The sequence below is a fragment of the Idiotropiscis lumnitzeri genome, chromosome 13 (assembly GCF_059441095.1).
Source record: "Idiotropiscis lumnitzeri isolate Australia: NSW breed Sydney's pygmy pipehorse chromosome 13, RoL_Ilum_1.0, whole genome shotgun sequence".
Taxonomy (NCBI): Eukaryota; Metazoa; Chordata; class Actinopteri; order Syngnathiformes; family Syngnathidae; genus Idiotropiscis; species Idiotropiscis lumnitzeri.
In genome coordinates, this window is record NC_142403.1 from 3,618,237 (window position 1) to 3,635,023 (window position 16,787).

At 46.6% G+C, this 16,787-nt stretch overlaps 1 protein-coding gene across 1 annotated transcript in view; it reads left to right on the forward strand.

The window, feature by feature from the left end:
- The first annotated feature begins 200 nt into the window (after nt 1–200).
- Nucleotides 201–16,787, forward strand: part of ddah1 (dimethylarginine dimethylaminohydrolase 1) — a 74,070-nt gene continuing 57,483 nt past the window's right edge. The window contains exon 1 of the mRNA XM_088313532.1: nt 201–837. Coding sequence (XP_088169658.1) covers nt 544–837 — 294 coding nt within the window. The 5' untranslated portion in view covers nt 201–543. The remainder of the gene's footprint in view (nt 838–16,787) is intronic.

The following is a 16,787-nucleotide window of genomic DNA, read 5'->3' on the forward strand; positions in this document are numbered from 1 at the left end:
GTGTTTCCTTTTTTGTGTGTATATGGAGAGGGGCAACGTACGTGTAGTTATGAAAAAAATATATTTTACGGTGACTCATACATTGACATAGGAACTTAATTTGCACCCATTGATTTTAAATTGGCATTACAGGAAGCTAAGCCTTTGTCTCATAGATACAATGCCGCTTGGAGGCTGTTTGCAGGTGCAGTGCTGATTGGAGCTCATGTTAAAGGAGCGTGTAACCAGCTGTCACTTCTTGGACCGAACACCTCTCCGAGGTCTGACAGGCTGTTGGGCTTCACGTGATGGTCGCTGCGCGTCACCGCGACCCGCCTGGAGGCTGGAGCGTGGCGCACTGACACTGACACTCAATGAAGCAGCCAGTCTCTCTGTCAATTAAGAATTAACCCCAACGTACCGAAAAGGTGGTGAATAAGTAAGCCAGGCAACACCGTGACAGCTGATGCTCAGTGATTTGCGAGGGTGCTCAGCAGGTTTGATTGTTTTTTGTTTTTTTCTTCACCCCCCTTTCAGTTAAGCGAGCCAAGTGAAGGGGAAAACATGGCCGGTTTAATGGCAGGTTTTGGTTGTTACACCCATGCTATCGTCCGGGGAATCCCAACGTCTATGGCAAAAGATGCGCTCCGGATCAACCAGGCTGAGGTGGATTCAAGCAGGGTGCAAAGGGAGCATGATGCTTACGTCCACGTCCTGAGGACCACGCTCGGGCTCGAGGTAGTGGAACTGCCCGCGGATGAGACGCTCCCGGACTGCGTGTTCGTGGAGGATGCCGCCGTGGTGTGCGGGGATACGGCGCTCATCACCAGACCGGGTGCAGAGAGCAGGAGGAGAGAGGTAGGGAAAGTGGCAACATATGCTTTGCACCATAGGTAACTGTCGCCTCCAATAACAATTGGATTTTAACGTGCGGAGGTTTGCTTGGATCACTTACTGATAATCACAATATAGATTGCAAACGTATTATAGCCTACTTAATTGCATACTGTCTCCTGCTCAAAACATTTATGGCATTCATCAGTACTCGCAGATAGAGGCACCTTGCTGTAGAAAATCACATTTTAAGTACTGTAGAGTACCACACTGCACAAATTTTGGGAATAAAGGTACAGGCAACGCCCATCAGAGACACGTGCTTTTTTAATTAAATTGTATACAAACTGTGAGACTAATTTTAGGATGTGTTGGATGAATGATGTGTAATAGCCCAATTGACTACTGCAAATGATATATGTTTAAAAATGGATTTTCTTTTGTAGTCGTGTCAACTAGGTTTTTTTGTTGTTGTTGTTTTTGCTGCACATCATGCTCATACAAGGTGTGCGTGACCGTGCGTTCGAGAGAAGAAAACGGAGACAATGGGGTAAACGGTTGGTCAGCTTTTGTGAAAGTGGCTGTCATTTCAGATCACAGTCACTCAATTTGGCACCGTGTCTCTAAGGGGCGCCGGCCTCACTGCGATATTCATGGGAAAAGCTTTGTGTGCCCTCAGCACACCACATTAAATTCACAAGAGAATTTTGCTCCACATTGCGCAAGTTGCATTTATTTTGCACATTGGCACAAGCACATTGAAAGTGTCGTGTCAACCGTCAAAATTACTGTCAAAGTGTTTCCGTAGACCTCGAAATCAAAAGACAAAGGTCATCCTACTAAACCTTTGGGGTTTATGAGCCTCATTACCTGAGAAAATACTGTTAACTATTATCTTACATTTATAAGTTCTGATTAAGATCTAGAAATACAGTCTGGTCATCACTTTAGGTCATTCTTATTCTGAAGCAAAATGATTATCATTGCGCCATTAACACAATTTTTTTTTAAATTGATGTTTTCACTGCTCAAAAAACATGGATAAGAAATATATTTTGAATAATAAACATGTAAAATAAAAAAGAACCATCTATGGCTATCAGCATACAATATTTTTTAACTTGCTTTAACATGTTCATTGCAAGTAAAGAACTGTTTAACAATTACTCGATTTTTTAAAAAATTTGGTTAAAATAATTAATGAACCGTATACATTTTGAATGAATGTTAATTTTGTTTAATATAACATTTATCTGATAGCATAACATTCAAGGCGATATAAATAATAGCTTTCTATATAAAACAAAAAATAGTACCTGTTTGAACTTTGAACAAACCAAGGATGACAGTAAAATTGAGGTTTGTTCAGACTCGTTTCCATCCTACTTCATCAAAAACTGGGTGCGCATAACTAGTGCAAAATAATAATAAAGAAAAAACGGTAAACACATGCTATGTAGCTGGGAAGTTTTTTTTTTGTTTTGTTTTTGTTTCGTTTTTCTTTTTTTTATTTAGTGTGCGTTGTTATAGTTTTAAGCTGTTGTGTATACAGGTGTACAAATCAGAGTGGAAATGTATTCACTTTTTTTCTTAATCCCAAAAGGAAATGGGCCATTAAAAAAACACTGGAGCACCCTGTGGTTGCAAGCTATTAATTAGACTGCATCAAGAACATAATCGTGTTTGTGTTGATTGTTTCATATCTGGTAAATTATCGTGGCCATTTTGGTCTTGAAATGTTGAATAAGTGTTAGTGAATTGTGGAATAATGGCAAGGTGTTTGCTAATAGTTATAACTAGTAACCGGTATTAACTCGTTCAGCTACAATGAGCTTCCGTGCACACTTGCTAAAGATTTTAATTAATTAGGATTATTGTTTGTGATGTTTGCCTTCGCCGATTTGCCCTGGGCCCCCTTGACCACTTCAGCAACTTAAAATTAGCACCGTCCAATGTGGTCACAACAATTTGACGCCATTCTCACTTCCTTTTTATGTAATAAAACAAACAAGCAACAAAACAAACTAGCTGGCTACATTACTCTCCTCACCCTGCCGTACAAGTAGAGTTAGTTGTGGAGATGCAGCAATCCTTTCTGTTGACGTCGGCCCAAGCAAATGTTTTGTGTTGGTGGGGTCTCAACTGATTTATCATCATATTGGGAACTATAATATGTATTTAGAGAGTTTCACCGCACTCTGGCTTTTGGTGGGGTACAGAACGGCTCCGAATATGGCTCCAGGACAAAATGACCATTTGAGACCCCCTTTCTTCAGGCCACTAGTTGCCATGACGTCACATGATGATTGATAGGGAGGGAGGGTGTATGATTGACGTAGACTGACCCGTAAACAAATGAAAAAAGATATCTACTGTATTGTTACTGTGTGTGTCAATTGGTTATTTGATGGTTTCCTTGTTAATTGATGTTGGCTAATTTGCAGCAAATGTTTCTGCTGCTTGGTGTGACTGGGATCACTACTTTTTTCATGTCACAGATGCACATTCCCACTTATCGCTATAATTTTTTCCCACACTCTCTCTCTCTCGCTTTTTTTTTTTGCATACACTGAGTGATAAGTATGCTTCATTATGCTGTGTTGTAGGTGCATTCCAACAAGCTTGTTAGTTGGGCGTCCTTTTGAGGAGGATTCCCCACAGCAACATGTTGTAGTCGCAGTGCTTTGTCTATGATATAGGCCAATGTGAGCCGTCCCCCGTAGCCCCTTTCAGCTCGGGGCTCTAGGCAATTGCCTGACCTATTGCTGTGTCTCTGATTTGCAGTAGACGTGATAAGGACCTTAATGTCTTCAAAGTTATCTCAGTGTTATCTGGTTTAAGCATTCCTGCCAATCTGGGGGCACGATTGTCACTGATTAAAGTGATCCGATTTGCACTGTGAAGTACAACTTTGTCAACTGCCAACAAAGAGCCAACATTGATTATTCAATCAATAAATCACTCATTCAGCTTTATTTACAGACGCCAAGTCCAGGACTTGACAAACAGGACACACAATTAAAAAACAAAACTACATACAACTATACAGATTGTTATGCTGATTTATTTAGACACGACACTTTTTTTTTTTTGGTAATATTGAAAATAAAACAACAAAAATGGTTCAATAGCATTGTCACCCATATCCAGGTCAGGTTATGTGCCATTTTTAGTGTGTTGTATATATGTTCATATGTGATTGTATGCATAAATGATGACAATCTAGAAATGGTATCAAATGTCACTGTGTTTTCGCTTGAAATTATTGTAAGACATCTATAGTAAATACACACGGAGATAAAAAGTTGGTATGCTGTTATAGAAAAGATAAAACTAAATAAAACATTTATCATGGCAATTGTTTGAGATGATGCAATACAATACAACTTTATTTATGTCGCACATTTCACAACAGCTACAGTTGTAACAAAGCTCTTTACATACATAGATGCATACATTATCTGTGCCGATTCTCCTCACAAGAGTCGTGGGGGGTGCTGGAGCCTATCCCAGTTATCTTCAGGCAATTGGCGGGGTACACCCTGAACTGGTTGCCAGCCAATCGCAGGGCACACATAGACGAACAACCATCCGCGCTCACGCTCATACCTAGGGGAAATTTAGAGTGTCCAATCAACCTGCCATGCATGTTTTTGGAATGTGCGGTTTGTGCAGTTATGAGACGAACAGCAGCATTTTGGACAAACTGGAGACACATGAGGGAAGATTGGCTGACTCCAAAATAAAGTGCATTGCAGAAAACTAGCCGAGATGAAACAATTACCGTACGCAAGTGTTGCTGTTGTTGTTGTTGTTGTTGTTGTTGTTGGGCTAGCGCCTGGGCGGGACCTCAGAGCAAGGATTGCCCAGCTAGCGCAATCACCTTCTGCGTCTCAGTGGAGAGGACGTTGTAAGGAGGAGGTGCATCGCCGAAAATCTTCTGCCGGAGGGGGATGAGTCGGGGGCACCGCAGGAGCCAGTGCTGGACTGTCTGCGGCTCCCCTCCACATAGTGGACATGTGGGGTCGGCTGTAGGGCAAAGGAGGTGCTCGTAAGCCCGGAGCTTGGGGTGGTGGTCCGCACGGAGCCGAGCAATGAGGACGGCGTCCTGCCTTGATTGAGCAGCGGAGCTGTCTGCGCGCCAAGAGAACCCTTCATAGGCGGCTGCGGTCCGCTCGTGCTTAGGGGGGTCGTCACGGATGCGGCGTTTGATAGTTGTCGCGGCTGCGCGAAACGATACAGGACGGAAGGCTTCGGAGTGGTTGGAGGCGGCCTCTTTGGCTCGGGTGTCGGCGAGTTCGTTGCCGGGCAGACCGCAGTGGCCCGGGATCCAAAGAAGAGAGGTCTTGCCAGGGCGCGCATTCAGCAGTTGCCGGATGTGGGCGGTGTCTGCGGCGCGGCTCGAGATGGCCTGCAGACGGGATTGACTGTCGGAGCAGATTGTCACCTTCGTGTGGGCGTTTGAGTGAACGAGCCACTCGAGGGCCATCGTCATAGCTTCCCTCTCTTCTTCGTAGGACGACGTGAACTCGGCGCCCCTTCGCATAAGCACCGTCGTTGGTTGGACGTCAGCTGGGTCCCCAGAGGCGACAATCATTGCTGCCCCTCCATTCGAGACGCCTTCCGTAGCAGAGCCATCCGTGTAAATGGTCAGCTCCGGCTCGTGGCACGAATGGCCGCAGTGGCCAAGTTGCGCAGGACAGATGGAGCGTCTTGTTTTGTGGTCATCCCGATGGAGGTTGACACCGTCCAGAGTCCGGAGTCGTTCAACCATGGGCATTCCACTGGGACTTGGAGGGAGGCTCTTGCCGACAGCCCAGCTGGGAGCGTCGTGGAAATTTATTGGCCTCAAGTCGCCAACTGGAGCGTTGTAGCCGATGCCTCACGTTCGCAGTCAGGATCTGGGACCTCGGGTGTGTGGACGGCAGTCGCGCAGCTTTCTCGTAGGCGATGGCCGTGAGTTGGTGCGAGTGCGTCTTATAGCTGCTTACACCAGCTTCGAGCTGAAGGGCTTCAATCGGTGATGAGCGGAGTTGTCCTGTCACTAGGCGCAGCGCTGAGTTCTGCGCTCGTTCCAGGTCGGCTCGGCGAGTGTCGGAGAGGAAGGGTTGCCACGCAGGAGCCGCGTAGTCCATCACACTGCGTTGGAGGGCGGTGAAGACGGAGCGCAGGCTGTCTTTGCGCCAGCCAAATTTCAACCCACTCAGACAGGCCAGTATGCGGTTGCGGGAGAGGACTTTGGATGTCACCGCTTTCACATGGGGGCCAAAGCTGAGCGTTCGGTCCAGGGTTACACCGAGGAACTTCGGGGTGGGGTTGTGGCTGAGGGGTGAGCCGTTCAGGGAGATCGTGGGAGACCAGGAGGCCTCGTGGGAGTTCGTTGAGAAGAAGGCCACCTCGCTCTTGGTGGCGTTGAGCGCCATCTTCTTTGTCCGACTCCATTTCCCCACCGCGTTCACCGCCGTCTGGAGAGCGGCTTCCGCCTCCTCCTTAGTGTTCTTCTGCGATAGCAACGACACGTCGTCTGCGTATAGTGCGAGGTCGACGCCTTCCGGGATGACAGACCGGAGGCTGTTGATGTAGAACAGGAAGAGGAGGGGGGCGAGGACGGAGCCCTGGGGTAAACCCTGCCGGAAGAGCAAGGATTTCCCGCGTTCCCCGTTGATCTGCACCCTAGCTCGCCGGTTCGTGAGGAGGCTCCTGACCCAACGGACCATCCGCCCCGGTACTCCGAGTTCCAGAGCGGACAGTAGAAGGTCCTCGCGCCATACCCTGTCGTAGGCCTTGCTGTAGTCCAACAGGGCCATGACTCCCCGTTGCGGGCGGGCTTGTTGGAACCCGTCGCTGATCCTCTGTGTGAGATAGAGTACCTGGTCCTCACAGCTGCGGAGCTTCCTGAAGCCGGCTTGCTCCTTGCAGAGCCACTCCCTGGATTCCGCCAGGAAGTAGAGGCGGTTATGGACCATGCGCTCCATTGTCTTCACAACGCAGGACGTGAGGCTGATCGGGCGATAAGAGGAGAGTTCGCTCCCAGGTTTGCCGGCTTTACGAAGTGGCAGGATGGTCGCTTGTCTCCAAATTTGTGGGCATACACCGGATCTGAAGGAAGAGTTGAAAATCTCCAAAAGCTCCGTCCTAGCCTCCGGGCCCAGGGCCTTCAGGAAAGAAGGTGGGATGTCGTCTGGGCCCGCCGCGCCGTTGGGCTTCATCTGAGCGATGGCTGAGTCGAGTTCTCCCATGTGGAAGTTGCCACAGCTATCATCGTCTTCTGAGCCAGCCACGTCAAGGCGTTTCTTGAGGGGAAGATGGCAGCGGAGTCGGTCGTCTCTCGTGATGGGTAGACGGCTTACTGTGGCATAGTGACGCGCGAAGACGTTGGCCTTGTCCACGTTTGTGGCGAAGAGTCGGCCGCCGATCTGCAACGCTTCGTTCTGTGCACGGCTGTCAGGGGTCCCACTCAGAGACCGGATCACCCGCCATGTCCTGCTGGTGTCTGGGTTGTGTTCCAGGTCAGCCAACAGGGCTGCCCACTTAGTGTCTTTGGGGTCGCGAACAAGGCTGTTGACTTCTTGGCAGGCAGCGATCCACTCCTCCCTGTTGACGCCGATGTCGCGGCGGAGACGGTTGCGCCGTTTGATCGCCTCTTTCACCTCTGGGGTCATGCAGGACTTCGTTGTGGGCCCCTGTGTGGATTTCCCCACCACAGTGTTACCTGCATCGATCAGCGCCTTGTTGAAGCGAAGAAGACGGTGGTCTAGCGAGGGGATTTTGTGACCGCGGAAGCCGCTGATGGTGGTCTCCACCTGGTCGGTGAAGGCGGCCCAGTCGACGTCACGGGAGTTCCATCGGGGGCGGTGAATGGGCGGGCAGGTGGGTTTTACTTCAAGCTCCACTTCCATCAGGATGGGTATGTGGTCTAAGCCCAGGTCCTCCGTGACAAGCCATGTCGTCCGGTTCGCCAGTTGTGGGTTAGCGAGGGACAGGTCCGGGGAGCTCAGGCCCCCGGTGTTCCGGTTGACCCGGGTAGCGGCGCCGTTGTTGAGGACGCTCAGGTGTGATGACACGAGCCATTCCTCGATCGCTCGGTTGTGTCAGGTCCCAGAGGGGCGAGTGCGCGTTCAGGTCACCGGCCACGATGGTGTCACCCGACGCCGAGATCCAGGAGAAGTCCAGGTTGTCGGCGTCGTCGTCGGCGGACTCACGGCGTGGTGGGGCATACAGGTTGTGTAGTGTCAGCCATCGGCGTCGGGAGACGCGAACATTGACTGAAGAAGACTCCAGGAGGCCGTAGCAGGCATGGCCCAGGACTTCAAAGGGTAGGTCCTCTTTGATCAACGTGAGTAGGTCGCCCCCTCGCTGGCCGTTGGGGCGGTCCACTCTGACGGTCGTGTAACCCGGGAAGGCTGGGGTGGCAACTTGAGGTCTCAGCTTTGTTTCCTGCAGCAGACAGATGTCCGCTTTGAGGTCCCGGATGCGGCCCTCCAGTTCACCAGACTTGGTGCTCAGGCCGTCGGCGTTCCATTGAAGGACACGCAAAGCCGGTCTGAGCGGGGCGTCGCTGGTGATGTGGGTCGTCTTGGGCTTGGTCGCCGGCGGCAGCGGGCCCGGGAGATTGGGCGCTGCACAGCATCGCGGGCAGGACCAGAGCTGAGTGAGCCGGAGTGCTGCGGCTGCATCACGAGTGGCGCCGGAGCACTTCGACTGGAGATGGAATTTCGTCTCACAACTGCGGCAGGTCAGCGGATTTGCGACGGTGATTGCTTTGTGGCAGGCACCGCAGCGCACCCTCTCCACTGGGCCTGATGGTGGATTCACTGTTAGTGTTGTTATTGGTCGGCCGGCTATCGTCTCGGTCCGGCTCCGGTGATCGGGGCAAGACCAGGAGGATGTGGGTGCTGGGCCACGGCATCGGTTCCCCCTGTGGCAGAGCGTCTCGCATTCAGGCTGTTGACATTCGAGGGCGAGGATACCCCGCTGAATCGTCTGCTTGCAGCCACAGCAAATCCGCCCTGACGTTGGAGGTGACGGCGGGGCCGGGCCACCGTGAGCCACGCACTGCCAGGAGCTGTCGCGCCGCAGCCTCTCGCGAGTGAGGCCGCTGCATTTCAGCTGATGGTGGCAGAGGGCGGGGCAATTAGGGGCCCGGCACCGCAGGGGAGATGATTTCCGGATCGGACGGCCGCAGGAGTAGCAGGAGTCCGGGCCCGGGTTCGTCTCAATCTCTCCGGCCAGGATGAGGAGAAGGGAGGCCAAAGCCGGAGGGTCGACCTCCCATCTCAAAAAGGTGGCAGAAGATAGTGGCGGCGCCCTCTCCCTGACCGGTCCTTCGGGCAGAGTCGTGGGGTGATGTGGGTGCCGGCAGGATACATTCGTCGTCGACGGGGGGCCGCCGACTCGTCCGGGAGACCACGTAGAGGTTGTATCCTTGCTCCTGGGCAAGTGTTGCTGAAAAAGAAGCTGGATTGAACAACAGCCCTCATTTGCCAATCCAATTTAAAATCACTGTCAAATTTATAACACAAGTTCGAGACTGTTGACTTTAAATAAGATGCCAGGGGGCTAGAACAACTGGGGGGAATGTAAAATGGCTACTGGAAATGACACAATGACTTCTGTTTCCTTTTCGTCGAAATGTAAGAAATTAAATGACATTCAGGCTTTGATTTCGCCTAGAGAGGACAAAAGGGATTTTTAGGAGAGTCTTTTGCTCAGCAGGACATATATCTGACTGTCATCCGCATAGCAGTGGAAGGAAATTCCATGTTTTTGTCGGATGAAACCTTGGGGCAGCAAATGCCATGAAAACAGCAATGGCCCCAAAATAGAACCCTGTGGAACACCATATGACCGAGGGGCAGAGTTGGACCTAGTGTAACATAGGCTAACACAAAAAGTCCAAATAGGATCTGAACCTTCTAAACCGCTACCACTAATGCCCACCTGGTGCTGTAATCGAGCCAGAGGAATATTATGGTCCACTGTATCGAACGCTGCAGTTAGATGCAACAAACCGACACACGTAGCTCCAGTGTCATTTGCCAGACGGATATCATTAAAAACTCATAACAGGGCTGACTCTGTGCTATGCATCATCTTAAAACCTGACTGGAAAACCTACATGACATTATGTTCATCCAGGAAAAATTTTAACCGCGTGTGCACCACATTTTCCAGAATTTTTAAAATAAAAGGCAGCCTGGAAATCGATCTTAAATTTTATGGCACAGGTGTTGCAACACACCATGTTTGAAATATTGGGGATATGTTAATGGCAAAACCGATTCGCCAATACTCGGGAGAACCTCCTTAATGAAGTGAGGAAGAACGGAGTCATAAGGGCCGGATGGGAAACCACATCCTCCAAAAATGACAAGGAGACCGCCTGAAAGGAATCCAGCACTGAGGAACAAGTAACATGGACAGAGTGGTCAAATGTGAATTTCAAAACGAAAGCCATCTGTCACAACGTCATCAGTGGAAAAACGGCAAAAATGTATTGCACTTTTTCGGGGACGAGTCTGTGTAAATCGGCTGACGAGGCTTAAATAAGAATCATTAGTTTTAAACGGAGTGCACGGATAAGACTGGACAAGTGTTCCCTTTTGGACTCTTTCACTTTGAGTTGTTAACTGTCAGAAGTCTTCTAGCAATTGATAAGAAAACTGCAAACTTGATTTTTTTTTCTTCCTGCGTTCAGCTTTGCGGCATTTTTGTTTGTCTTCATTAAACCATGGCTCCGGTCCCACATTTGGGCGCGTACATTTTAATGGAGTCACAGACTTCAATGTATTACGGCAAGATGAATGGAATGAAAAGCTTAGTTCTTCAGTGTTTGAACAGGTAACGCAGAGCTGATCAAAGGCATCAGGGAACCGAATAACAGCGAGGGGGGTTAAAAATCAGAAGTTGGTATATCAGCAGCACAGGAAAACACTAAATTGAGCAGTCTTCTTATCATGAGTCACATTGTCCAACACTTTCAAATTTGAGACTGATAGACCAAAAGCAAGGACAAGTTCTAAAGTATGTCCTTGTTTGTTTGTGGGTCCAGACATGCACTGCACTAAATTGAAAGCGTCAGTGAGTCGCTTGTCAATGTTTTTTCAAGACAGCACACATGATTGTTAGAATCCCCCATAAACAGGATATAATTTGTAAACATGTAATTACATTTTTCAAATAACAAAATGAATGTGTTCTGAATAAAACAACATATAAGTAATGTTGGCTGCTTCTGTGTCAAGAAAATAAAATTAATTAGTTTTATCTTTTCCATGTCCTTTTAATCGAATAAATTCTGCCAGTGTTCTTGACTATTGACAAAGTATTTTGTTTGTGTATAATAGAAAAAAACACTATTTCAAAAACCAAAGATGTTGAAACGTAGTTCTATTTCACAGCCAGATATGGCTCGAGTATTTGATATGAGTCTTCTTCACGATTTCACCGTGGCGCGGGCCCCATCCGGAAAAGTTTCAAAGCTTAAATACTAAATCCAAATACTCGGTTAATGTGTATCAATCCGAGAAACCGAACATTGCGACGTGGTTATTTTATTGTTTAATACGACATTAAAATGTCAAAAAATTGTTTCCCATATACTTTAAATTGTAATAATTGTATTGCAAGCATGCCATGCTCCTTTAAGTTGTAATTAAACTCACCTATAGTAGGTGCTGCAATTTTGAAATCACATTAGCAGTCACTTAAGATGGGGAATAGGTGACTCAACTTTTTGTGTTGTGTGTCTGTACGTACCACAATGAGCATGGTGAAAAGATAGATGAGCAAAGAATTGTCAGAGGATTTGAAATCAAAACTGTCAAAGCATGGACAATTTCAAGGCTACAAGTCATCTCTTGATGTGTGGATGTTCCTTCGTCTCCTGCATGCATCATCATCGAGAGGGCCACTGCCCAATGCACTGCAAACATCCTCTCTGGATGTGATGAGCCACTTTTGAAGGATTGCAATGGAGGATTGTTTAAAATGGTGGCTAAATAACATCAATGTAGTCCCAAATTAAGATGACACACAGACACAGGGTACAACCGTGTCAGCTCCCACTACGTATCGCCATTTGAATAGAAAGTTATGCTATGCTGGGAGACCCCACCTCTGACACAAACGTAAAAATCAACGGGCTGGAGTTTCCCAACGCTTCTCTAAAGAAACCAGAATCCTTCTGTCCTGTAGACAAATAACATCATACTGGAGCATTTTGGTAAAAGAAAAAAATACATTGTGATGGTTCACTGATGTTTCGGGGGTTGCTCTGCAATTTCTGCTACTTGGATGCCTCGACTATGTGCATGGCATTGGGAAATCTGAAGATTATCAAAGATTTTTGAGATGCAATGTCAGCCCCAATATCAGAAAGCTGGAACTCTGACAGAGGTCAGCAAAGTACACCCCCCTCCTCCCAAAAAAAAAAACAACACCCTAATTGGATTCAGACAAACACTGTTGAGTTCTGAAGTGATCGCAATGCTACCAAATACTGTATTGCATCATACTATGGCTATGTAACTATAGGTGTTTTTTCCACACCTTCCACCTTCAAACCCACATCCCCACCACGTCATTGGCTTGGAAGCATTGGGTCCTGACTGCTGAGCTACAGTTCAGTGGCCTGTTAAAGGCTCCAAAGAGTGAGGTTTTACTAAGGTACAATCGCATATCTTGAGCTGGCATCCTTTACAGGTAGACTCGCTGTTCCTGTAACATAATGGTCGTTAAAAAATTAAGTCTGCCAGAATGTGTTTAAACTGAGGAATGATTGAAGATGAGACAGGATGGAAAATTGTTCCTTACAGACAAAATATTTAGGTCACGTTTTTGTAGATTCCATATTTAGGTTGTGTCCAATGTGTTTATGTCTTTAAGAAGTCATCTTTCCGGCCTTTGGTAGCCCATCAAAACCCTCTTGCACCTCCCTCCCCTACACAATGCATAGATGCCTTGTTTTGACAAGACAGCCTGTAGATTTAAATTCCGCATCATTCATCACTCGACTTGACTTACTTTATAATGCTAACCTGGTTTCCTTCATGTGTGAATGCACAGTGGCTGGATGAGAACTTCCATCTGTGTTGTTAAATGTTATAATTGGGATGTCATAGTTGGCTAGACCAAATCTTGAAGTTTTCTTTCGTTGAATTGTGCACACACCACCGTAAACTCAAAATTTCGACAAAAAAAAAGGCATCAGTCCTGAGAAATGGGATTTTATTGGTATCGTTATTGGCTTGAAAAAAATATATTATGCATCACGAACACAAGGAATATCAGTGCTGCAGTGAATACCGATCCAAAGCTTCATTTGCATATACAGGAATGATTTGACAATATGATTGTTCATGAGGGCGGCACGGTGGCCGACTGGTTAGCACGATGGCCTCACAGTAAGAGACAGCATCGGGCGTGGGTTCGATCCCGGCTCCGGCCATCCTGTGTGGAGTTTGCATGTTCTCCCCGTACCTGCGTGGGTTTCCTCCGGGTACTCCGGTTTCCTCCCACATTCCAAAAACATGCGTGGCAGGCCGATTGAACACTCTAAATTGCCCCTAGGTATGAGTGTGAGCGCGGATGGTTGTTTGTCTCTGTGTGCCCTGCAATTGGCTGGCAACCAGTTCAGGGTGTCGCCCGCCTACTGCCCGAAGATAGCTGGGATAGGCTCCAGCACCTCCCTAGTGAGGAGAAGCGGTACAGATGATGGATGGATGGATGGATTGTTCATGAAAGCACAAAGATTACAAAAAAATCTGGTTTGTTCACTCTCACTCTGCACAAAAAAAAAAAAACTACTACAGCCTGTCAACCACTCCTTTTGGTTAATATTCACTTTTTTCTTCTATATTACCATAATTCAGAGCATTTCACAATAGTCCCTACATACTGTTTCTTGTAATATCATTTTTAAGACACATTCCAACCCTTAATGAGAAGCCAAATTAAAAAAGGGCATTTATGTATTTATACAATTGCTGTTGTGTATCAAACTAAATAATTACTGATAGATATTATATTTGTAAATTCACATACTGAGGTTGAAAGATATTTTTAGTTGCGTTGAAAGGTTAGTAAGAAAGAGATAAGGACTTTAATCAGTCCTTACCACTGCAGAGTTGTATTTTCATAATAAAAAGCATCTTTTAATTCTAATTTATTATTATACATAACTCGTTTTATATGGAGATGACTTCATATGCCAAGGACATTGCCGCCTCTGTGGACATGTGCCATGAATCATGAGACCAGAGAAATCCCTTCCTACGAGCCCACACACACACGGCATCCTTCCGTCACCTCAGAAGACGCACAGTGCAGCAGGCTGCAAGACAGCTGCCGTAGACGTGCAAACAGGAACTCCTCTCAGTCTTGCAAGATGACGTGGTCTCACTGAGCCGTCACCGGGGGTGTGTGAATGTCTGGTTTGGTATGTGAGACCGCAGGAAGTAGACCATGCATGGTAGTGTTGGGAGGGGAAAAAAAGAACTCACTCCTCGGTCAGAGAGGGCATAGAAAAAGGCCTTACCTTTGTTTAGGAGGAATGAATGCCTTAAAAATTGTCTTAAAATAAGTTGGCTTTATATTGAAAGGCTTGTCATTTTGAACAAATAGAATTAGCCATATCTCTAACAAATATTTAGTTTGTCTTCCGACATGCTGCAAGTTATGTAAATACCAATAACTTGAATGCCCTCTAGGAATTGGTTTCCATTCAACGCTGTTCAGTAGGCTGTATTCCGGCTGCATTTTGATGCCATTGCTGCTTAGTAGCTTAGAATAGTGTGCAAACATAATGACATAGTTTTATTTTTTTTCCAAATATTTCCACATTCTTCAATGCAAGGTCCCAGCAAATGGGCAAGCTTGCTAAAGCTCGCTACTATGCTGCCGGCCCACTGTCGGCATCTGTAAACATTGCATCAACGGATTGACAGGATGTGTTTTTGTTTTATTTTAATTTACCTGGTAAGCAATGTTGTGTGCTTACTGCCGGCATCTGTAAACATTGGTTCAAGGGTCACACACACTTTTTTTTTTATTGTGTCAGGGTTTGCCGGTAGGCGAGGTGGGGAAGGACCCAAGATGCGAGGAAGCCGGGAAAAGGGTAACTTAAAGGGAATTAATTAAATGAATCAAACAAGGACAAACAACGTGGCAGGGTGCAAAAATAACAAAGGCAAACTAAACGTGACTAAACTGGATCAAATGACGAGGAACAAAGACAGTGACAAATACTGGGGGACGAGAGCGAGAGCGAGAGCGAGAGCGAGAACAAGAACGAGAACAAGAACGAGAACAAGAACGAGAACGAGAACGAGAACGAGATCAGGGAGCGGCCGTGACAGGGCAACAGGGAGCTAAACGGGATAATGACCCGACACTGGGTTGATGGCATGGGAAGCTTAAATTGTCCGGTAATCAGGGGAGCAGATGGGCATCAGGTGTGTGATCGTAACGGTGAGCAGGTGCGTGACTGGTGAGGACGAAGTGCTGGGGGGAAACGCCCCTACTCAGCTGATCAAACAAAAACACAACAGCATGCACACAAAAACAATAACAAAAACCTGTCATGCCCGACGCGGATCATGACATATTGGGCAAGCGACAAATCATATGCGTAACTGGCTGTGAAAAGGATTGCGGGAATATTTGCATTTGGACAATTGTTTTTGAAGCAATGGCTTTTGATGCAAGTTTTGCTTGGGCAAATTTGATGGGCGATTTGGCCCTTCGCTGGAGTGGCTAATATGAAAAATATTTACCACGCAACCCATCATTGGCAACATGGCGAATGGGGAATGGGGAGCGCGAACCCTGCTGCCGACATCAACAACTCCATACCGCTGTTTTCCACTCAGAGTACAGCTTCGGGACAGCGACTTCTGACATGTTTTCGTGTTAACATTGTGTATCATGGTTTGATTGATTGCATCTTCTGATAGCTCAAATTTTCTACTACACCGTACATTTGAAGGTCACACCATAACAATGAATTTAAAATAAATCAGTCCAAGATGCGATGTGAGAGTGACATTTTGCTTTCATGAATTGGTGGGTTTACATATGGTGCACGAGTGTTTATACCCCGCAAATTCTACCGGACAACAACCTTGAAAGTGAAAGTTCTGTTACTCAGCTTTTCTGTGCCTGCAAGCAAGTAAGGTTGTTCACTTTTGGTTGTCTGTGTGGATTATTGCATTGCCGATGGAAGAAGTTGTTGCCCCAACAATTTTCTTTTTCATATTATTCTGAGACTATTCTAAAATACTAAAGTGCACTGTCCTCAAAATACAGCCTACAGAACAGGTGAAACGTGTTAGTACTTGACAGTTTGTGGGCGCTTGACAAGAAGTTCCTCTTATCCTGAAGCTGACATGATGGTGTTTTTCCCATTTGGCGCTTCAATGTGTTACTTTTCCAGAAGTACCCGCAAATGATTGCCCTCTGTGCCTGTAAATAGTGTTATTTCCAATGAGCTCATGCTCACTGAAATGATGAAATACCGCACATGATCAAGCTTTCCTGTAGGTGAGGCTAATTACACCTGTAATTGCAACTGAAAGAACAAGGCAGGATCCCTTTTTAGTTTGGAAATGGATCACAGGAGTAATGTGAGATTCAAGTTTGAACACGATTAAGCCACTTAATATGCTATCCTGTTTTACAGTGAATTTAAAATGCTAGTTATTTGTTATATGAAAATGAGCCCAAGATAATTTGAAATACTTTTCCTGGATTGTGATTTATAATCTCAAACTTAATTGAAGAAAAAAAATCAATTTGAGGGGGATGTAAAATGCAACAGGTGAGGTAATGTGGTTGCACGAGTGTGCATCAGAGATGGGAGTAAGTCACATTCATGCAAGTCAAAAGTAAGTCATGTCGTAACCTTCAAGTCTCAAACGAGTTTGCTTAGAAAAAGTAAAACAAGTCAAGTCGAGCGCCATCAAATTTCAAGCAAG